The sequence below is a fragment of the Morus notabilis genome, unplaced genomic scaffold, assembly GCF_000414095.1.
Source record: "Morus notabilis unplaced genomic scaffold, ASM41409v2 Scaffold1009, whole genome shotgun sequence".
Classification (NCBI taxonomy): Eukaryota; Viridiplantae; Streptophyta; class Magnoliopsida; order Rosales; family Moraceae; genus Morus; species Morus notabilis.
In genome coordinates, this window is record NW_010357868.1 from 586,599 (window position 1) to 595,143 (window position 8,545).

Genomic DNA, 8,545 nt, shown 5'->3' on the forward strand with positions numbered 1-8,545 from the left:
CTAATATGCTTTTAAAAACGAAAAAAAACAAAACAAAAATAAATCTAATCAATCAAGCTACATAGTATTATTCCAATACTCCCAATTCATCAAACAATCATAATCGTCACTAAATTTAATATCTTCCGACGAACCAACCCCGATCTGTCTCCTTTTGGCCGGACTCAGTGAGCTGAATTCCCACATTGACGAGGACGTCGAAGGCTCCGGCGAACGGCGCTTTGGCTTTATCCTAACCGGCTCCCGAGCCTCCGAGCCAATGAGGTGAGGGAAATTGAGCTTGGCCTTGGCTCCCCGCATCTCAAAAGCCGCCCGGTCATAGGCCAACGCCGCGTCCTCGGGCGTCTCGTAAGTCCCGAGCCAAATCCTCTTCCCGTTCTTCTTCGGGTCACGAATCTCCGCCGCGTACTTCCCCCACGGCCTCCGCCTCACCCCTCTAAAATGCATATTACTTCCACATTGCGGCGGCGCGTGACTCTCGAGCGCCGCCACTGATGTGTCATCATGCCCACACGCCGCCGGGGTAGCCTGAAGATCATGGATGAAACACTCGGTTTTCGCCGGAGATGCGTTTTCTTCGGTGGAGGGGCTCCATCCGGAGTTGGCTGCGTCGCTGAGAGCTCCGTAAACGACCATGTCATCGGTGTCGTCCAGCTCCGTGAAGGGCAGATCAGCACTCCAGTTCTCCGACAGAAAGATGTTACTGAAGCTCGAACTCCGACAATTCATCGGAGAATCAGAATCAGAAGAGATATCAAATTGATCATCACGGAGGAGATGCTCTCGGATAGCCTCGAGAAGAGTAAGATCGGACTCCGAGGAAGTCATCACTCCTGACATTGCGGAAATGTACACTAGCTCACAAAGGACTGAGAGGTACTGGTGATGAAGTACTGGTTTTTTTTATTTTTTATTTATTTTTTGTTTTTTTTTTTTTGAAGGTTTTGGTTGTTAAAATGGCTTTGGATGTAGAATAAGATTTGTGTGTTTTTGTGGAATGGTAATCTATATATAGATCTATATATAGATCAAGAGTAGGTTGTCATTTAGAAACTTTATATATAAAAACATATATTATTTTTAAAGGATGGAAGCCATGTTCGTTGAAGGTGTACCCTTTTCAGTCACATGTAATAACTGCGGGAAAGTGCTGTATAAATTATAATTTTTTAATATATTTATTGGATATACACAGAATGAAATAATTGATTGGTTTAATTAATATTTTGTGCACCCTGCCAATTGTTGCGTTGAAGTGGGTGCATTATTGAATTTCAATTGATAATTTAAATAAATAGTACATCAACTAATTGGCATAATATTCCTTTCTGATAGAGGGGAAAAGAAAACAAACAAGAAAAACTTGGCATAGTATTCGGTTGATATAGTACTGGTTGTTGTTAATATTGTTGTATAAATATCATCCAATCTAAATTTTCTCTTAACTTAATTAGGGTCGGATTTGAACTCTACATTTTATAATGATGTCAGACGTAAAAATATTGCTAGATTATATTTGTTGCTACTTTTCTTCTCCTTTCTATGCTATATATCAAATGGTCCAAAATTCTAATTGAATAATTTCATGTACTCTTCGCCTAGTAAAAACGATCATCTACTACCACACATGTATATACTGGTGGGGCGGGAAATGAATGAAAAAACAAAACAAAAGAAAAAAGATATAACATGTCGTTCTGTTGGTTGTTGCCACGTTTATTGGGTATAAATTTTGAAAGGACATGGTCCAGTTTTGAAAGAAAATTGTTCTTCTATGAGTTTAGCATTCCATTAATTTTAGTTTCGTGTGTTTGTATACTTAATGATATCTGGAATTTCGTTCTTTATTTACAGAAGTCAGAGTCACGTTTGATCCTTTTTTAATCATGATTTGATGTCGTTTTCTTTTCTTTTTAAAAAAAAAAATTGTGATAATAACCAGTGATTTACTTAAAATATGGTAGAATCATTTATTGACATACACAAAACTAATGGATGATATATCATTGATCTTGTAAATTAATCAAAATATACCAAAGTAGATATTCATCAATCAGTAAAATAAAATTAAAAAAATCTATTTTTAATTTTTAAAAGATCGAGAATTAAAATGAATTATTTTTTCAGTGCAAGAAACTTACAAGCACTTTTGTCATTTGAGTTCCTTTTAAAAAGGTTTTTTTTTAAAGAAAATTTTAAGACAGTACTTGTGACGTTTCCTTCAAAATATACTCTAAAAGGTAAATTTTTGTGTGAATCTAAACAAAATTACAAGATTCCACTGTTATATCTAACCAAAAGTAAAGCCATTGATGCAATAGTTCTTGACTATCTCTCTCTTTGTTTGTTTTTTTTTTTTAATTATTTTTTTAAGCCATTTGCTTGAAATCTGGCATTGCAACATTTGGAAAAAAACAACCCATGAAGCACCAATTATATGGTAAGATTTAGCCTTGGTGAAAACCAAGCTTTTCATTAGCACAAATTACAAAATTTTGCAGGGAGGTCGCCTGATAAATAACCAAAATTTTTACAATTCCATACGTTGTTTAAACTAATAATTCATTGTTGTTCCCAATTGATCAGCCAAACGTAATCTCCACTTTCAATACTTTCCCATAAACCAACGCCAAAGTGCCTCTTTTTAGCCGGATTCGATGAGCAAGTTTCCGAGGATGACGATGAAGGCTCTGGCGAACGGCGCTACGGTGTTATCCTAACCGGCTCCCAAGCCTCCGAGCCAATGAGGTGAGAGAAATTGAGCTTCGCCTTGGCTCCCCGCATCGCAAAAGCCGCCCGGTCATAGGTCAACGCCGCATCCTCCGGCGTCTCATAAGTCCCGAGTCAAACCCTCTTCCCGTTCTTCTTCCGGTCCCGAATTTCGGCCGCGTACTTCCCCCACGGCCTCCGCCTCACCCCTCTAAAATGCATGTTCCTCTCCATCTGCGGCGGCACGTGAGAATCACGTGCTGTATCTGTTGGCGTGTCATCTCCACGCGCCGGTGTAACAGACTGAAAATCATCAATGCAACTCTCGGTTTTCACCGGAGAGGTGCTTTCTTCAGTGGAGGCCGGGCTCCATCCCGACCATGTCATCGGTGTCGTTCTCCTTGAAGGGCAATTCAGCACTCCAACTCTCCGCCAGAAAGATATTACTGAAACTCGAACTCCGGCAATACATAGGAGAATCAGAACTGTCAAGAGAATTATCAAATTGATCCTCACGGAGAAGTTGCTCTCGAATAGTGTGGAGAAGAGCAAAATCGGACTCTGAGCAAGTCATCACTCTAGACATTTGTGGAAACTTATTCTAAGCTGGTAATTATTATTTTTTTTTTTAATTCCCGAAGATTTTTGGTTTGTTGAAATGGCTTTCGATGGAGAATATGGTTATGTATATTTTGTGAGTGATGGATCTATTATATATAGTTGGAGAGTTATATTTTATTCTGTTTTTATTTCATTTTCAATTTTTTTTTTAAAAAAAGCAATATGGAGGCCATGTTCGATGAAGGTGCACCTTTTTAGTCACATGTAATAACTGCGGAAAACAATTCAAAAGAAAAACTAAAAATAACTCGTAAAAGTACAAATTTTAAAATGAGGATACTATAAAAAATTGATAACATAATTTGATTGCTTGGAATTTTTGTAACTTTTTCTTTATGCATTTTGGAGTTGAGTTGTGACGTTTCATTAAATATTAATATTTGGTCGATGTTTAGTAGTATTGGTTGTTGTTAATGTTATGTTATCCAAGTTATGGTCCCGTCTATATGCTATCAAATCTCTTATCTTAAAAACAAAATTTAAAAAAAAAAAAACTATGCTCCTATGGTCCATTCTAATTGAGTAATTTTATGTACGCTTTGCCTAGTAAATTCACACCCTAATTACTAGGGGCCGGTAACTAAGAGCCCGTTTAGTTGAAGGATTCGTTCTCTGATTCGAATCATGATTCATAGTTTGTTACAGTATTTTCTCTCACAAAAAACACACGTAAATCGAAAATGGTTCTAATCCATAAACTAAATGGGCTCTAAATGCAACGGAAAGAATGAATATTAAAAGCTAAAAAAATGTGACAATTTTATTAGCACAACTACTTCTTGAACTATGAGTATTATTACATCACTACAAGAAAAAGGGGTTTTTGCGATGACTTTTTGTCGCCGCAAAAACCCGCATGTCATCACAACTAACGGTTTTTGCGACGACATGTCATCGCAGATTTGTCGCCGTAAATAATTCGTCGCAAAACTTTTTTTTGCGACGAAAAAGTATCGTTGCAACTGTATTTACAACGACAGGCTGTTTTTGCGACGACAAGCGTCGCTAATACGTCGTTGCAAAATTCGCGTGATATGATTATTTTTTGCGACGACATTTTAAATTGTCGTCGCAAATAATCTTATTTTTTTTGCGACGACAAGCCTAAAATAGTCGTCGTAAAAAACTGAAATTAATTTTTTTTTATAATTTTTAAAAAATGGCAATTAATTAATTTTTAATAATTTTAATTAAATATTATTATGTTACATACTGAATATAATTTATTAAGATACATTAAAAGTGAAATATAAATTAATATTAAAAACAATAAATCTAAATAAATTTATAAAATATATTATGAATACTACATGAATTGCATATATAATGTTCAAAAAAATATAAAAGTCTAAATAAAGTAAAAAATAAAATAGTACATATAACGGAATTAATCATCTAAGTTTGCAGCATCGCCAATAGCTGAATCATCATCTGAAGGAGGCAGAAGAACGTCTAGGTCAACTGGTTCTGGACGATCAATCGTAGGTAATTGGATGTTGGGCTGTAATTTAGCCACCAACTCTAACACCTTTACCTAATTCTTATAAATCTTAACTTGTTCCCGGTACGATTTCTTTAAATAACGACTCACACGTGGGTTAGGTTGAGCCGATGATGTTGCGTCTGAGTATGAACCAGCAGATGAAGGAGAAGCCCCAGAGTAATGCTTTTGGGAGAGCGTCAGACCCACTCCTATCTTATGTCATCTACGCATGCCAAGAACTTGCTCCAAAACCCCATGATTGTTAAGGAGTTGCATTTGTACGATCACCGTCTTTGTACAAATGCAACTCTTTGCGCATCCCCATATGTTGCAGATCGATTCTCACCTTGTCTGTATCCTTACTTTTTCCGTCAATGTCTAGAATTGTGCCCAATAAGCTGTCGCATACATTCTTCTCAATATACATGACATCTAAGTTGTGACGTAACGATAATGACTTCCAATAAGGCAACTCCCAAAAGATACTCTTCTTTGTCCAATTAAGCTCGCTTGCATGTCTTTTTCACTTCTTCCCGCCATACTTTTCATGTTTACCAGGCAATCTGAGGGACACATTTTGTAACTGAGCTAAGATTTGGTGAACAGATTTTCGAGCCGGTGGAGGTCGTTTCTCAACCTTACCATCAAACTTTTTATTTTTGCTCATCCCATGTTTAATAGGAAGCCATTGCCGAAGGCCAACAAAATAAGTCTTACTTGTTATCCACTTTGAAGGGGTTGCATCGTTGTAAGTTAGGCATGCTAAATAGCCCTAACCACTCCATCCAGATAAACTACTACGAGCAGGAAAATCATTAACTGTCATGAGCAACATAGCCCGCATCTGAAATGATGTATTCGAAACTGCGTCACGTACAATTACTCCTTCATTCCACAAATCTTTTAGCTCATCCACAATGGGCCTTTAAAAAACATCCATATCCTTTCCGGGTGCATTTAGGCCAGGAATCAACAATGTCAACATCTTATAAGGATCCTTAGTGCATAACCACATAGGTGAATTGTAGGCCGTTAAAACCACCGGCCACATATCATATGAGAGGCTCATGTTCTCAAAAGGATTGAAACCATTAGCGGCCAACCCCAAGCGAACATTTCTCGGCTCACGTGAAAACTCAGGATACTTTTCATCTACCTCCTTCCATTCATTACCATCGACTGGATGACGCATTAAATCCTCATCATTTGAATGCCCACGCTGGTCCCACATCATATCTTTAGCTGTGTGACGAAAACCGTACAGACGCTTCAACCGATCTGTTAACGGGAAATAACGTAGTACTTTCCACGACACTTGTTTAGTACCCTTTGTCTTTTTTTTCTTCCAACGGGATGTTTTACATACGAGACACGTTTGTAGATCAACGTTCTCCTTCCAAAACAAAGCACAATCATACTTGCAGACATGAATTGTTTCGTAACCCAGTCCAAGTTTACTCATAAGCTTCTTCGACTCATAATGAGAAGAAGGTAACTTCACATCTGGGAATGCATCTTTCAATAGATTTAACAGAGCATTTATACGCTCATTAGGCCACTTGTATAACACTTTTAAATGCATCAATTTCACTAAGAAATTTAAAGATGAATACTTAGTGCAGCCCGGATACAATCCCACCTGGAGCTCAGAAAGTAAATCCTTAAATTCAGCGTACTGTGCATCTATGCATCTTCTAGATCCACATGCGTCTCATCCAACATTTCATGGTCATCATTAATCTCAGCAACGTCTTTTAAGACTGCAAACATCTCGTCTCCTGGTTGATTAACTATTGAGTCGACACCTGAAACCGCTTTTACTTCACCATGGTGAATCCATGTACTATACAATGGATCAAAACTAAATCGATGTATATGCGCTCTCACAGTTTCTACTAGATACATTTCATGATTTCTTCATTTCACACAAGGACAGCTGATATGGCTAATTGAAGTTGCATAATTTTTTGGCGACCTCAAAAAAAGCAGATAACTCATTCCAATATTCATCCGACAATCGGTTCCTCAAATAAATCTAATTTTTGTCAATCGACATTTCAACTATAAACAACAACAGACATAACAATTTACTAATGTGTTTAATTAATTTTAATTTTACTCTTTATTAACACAATTAAATTTTATTAATTAAAGTTTGTTAATGAACTTATTAAAATTCTCATTTTCTAACTAAACTTCGCCAGCATAACGACTTATTTTTCATATGATCTAAAAATTAAAACCTGCAGAAAAATAACTTTAAAAGATTTCAACACACCATAGCTGCAAGATGTGCCACCCAGAATAAGAATCATAAACATATACTAAATTTCAACAATATAACAAAATCATAATTCAAATATTGTCATCATAATCCCGAATTCATACAACCAAAAACTACAATAATTTTAAACTAAATAAATATAAAAAACTTACAAAGTTCAAACCCACTAAACGGGGGCTGAAAATAGCAGGATTACGTCTGAGAAACCGTGCAAACAGCAACAAAAGTAAAAAATGAAACGCCTACATCAAATTAAAACATAGAACATAATTTTCAAACACCAAAATTAACATTTTATTAACATCTAGAGTAACATATAGACACAATTTTTGATTAATCAATGCAAGTTTAAATTTTCACATTCTCATAACCATAAAAAATGACTAAACTCGAACAAAATTTACAAACCAAATCTCTAATATTCAACTCCTAGAGCATCTAAATTCTCGTAACTCAATCCAAACACATACTCAATCCTAACTCAATCCATTTTCTTCTTCCATTTTCTCGGCAACCAAACAAAAATTACAAAAAAAAGGAGAAAACCCACCTCTTTGCAATCCTGGCGGGGGCGGGGCGGCGGCAGCAGGAGAGGGAAAGAAGAGAGAAGGGATCGAAAGAGAGAGAGAGAGAGAGAGAGAGAGAGAGAAGGGAAGAGAAAGATGGGGGGCGGCGGCGGCGGCAGGAGAGGGGAAGAAGAGCGAGAGAAATAAGCGAAGAGAGACAAAGGAAGAGAGAGAAAGGGAGGGCCGGCGGCGGGGGCGATAGGAAGAGGAGGCAGAGAGAGAGAGAGAGCGTCGGGGGAAAATGAAGAAGAAGAAGATAGGATATATTAGGTCAGATTTATTTGCGACGACATTGTCGTCGCAAATAAATTTAAAATGTCGTCGCAAATAATAAACAATTGTCAATTATTTGCGACGACAAAGAGACAATGTCATCGCAAATAACCTAAAATTATTTACGACGACATTTGTCGTCGCAAATAGTAAGATATTTGCGACGACTTATTGTCGTAAAAAATGGATTACCTTGGCGCCAAAAATTCGTGCCATTGAAATTTACACTCCAAAATTATTTGCGACGACATGGTTATTTTATTTAACGGGAGTAATTGTGACGACATGTCGTCGCAAATATGGTATTATTTGCGACGACAAATGTCGTCGCAAAAAAAGTCGTCGCAAAATGCATTTTGATCTCTAAAGTTTTTATTTTGATAGTTAATCACACCTTAAATTTTATTACATTTTATCAATTTTAATACTCGACATTTAAAAAGTGTATAACAAATAAAATTCTGGAGAGTTTATCTACATATGAAAAAGAACAATATTTAATTTTTTTATTTTTTATTTGTGAAACAAAGCTCATGAATCACGCCTGCATCTGTTGGTACATACATGATAATATACATTTTTGTGTAACGTACTGGCTTCTAATAAGTT

At 36.6% G+C, this 8,545-nt stretch overlaps 1 protein-coding gene and 1 pseudogene across 1 annotated transcript; both read right to left on the minus strand.

The window, feature by feature from the left end:
* Positions 1-57: 57 nt before the first annotated feature.
* Positions 58-840, minus strand: LOC21404687 (ethylene-responsive transcription factor 13). Its single transcript, XM_010091014.1, has one exon. The coding sequence runs from the start codon at positions 838-840 to the stop codon at positions 58-60; it is 783 nt and encodes a 260-aa protein (XP_010089316.1).
* A 1,722-nt stretch (positions 841-2,562) lies between these two features.
* LOC21404688 lies at positions 2,563-3,295 on the minus strand (annotated as a pseudogene).
* Between the last annotated feature and the right edge of the window lie 5,250 nt (positions 3,296-8,545).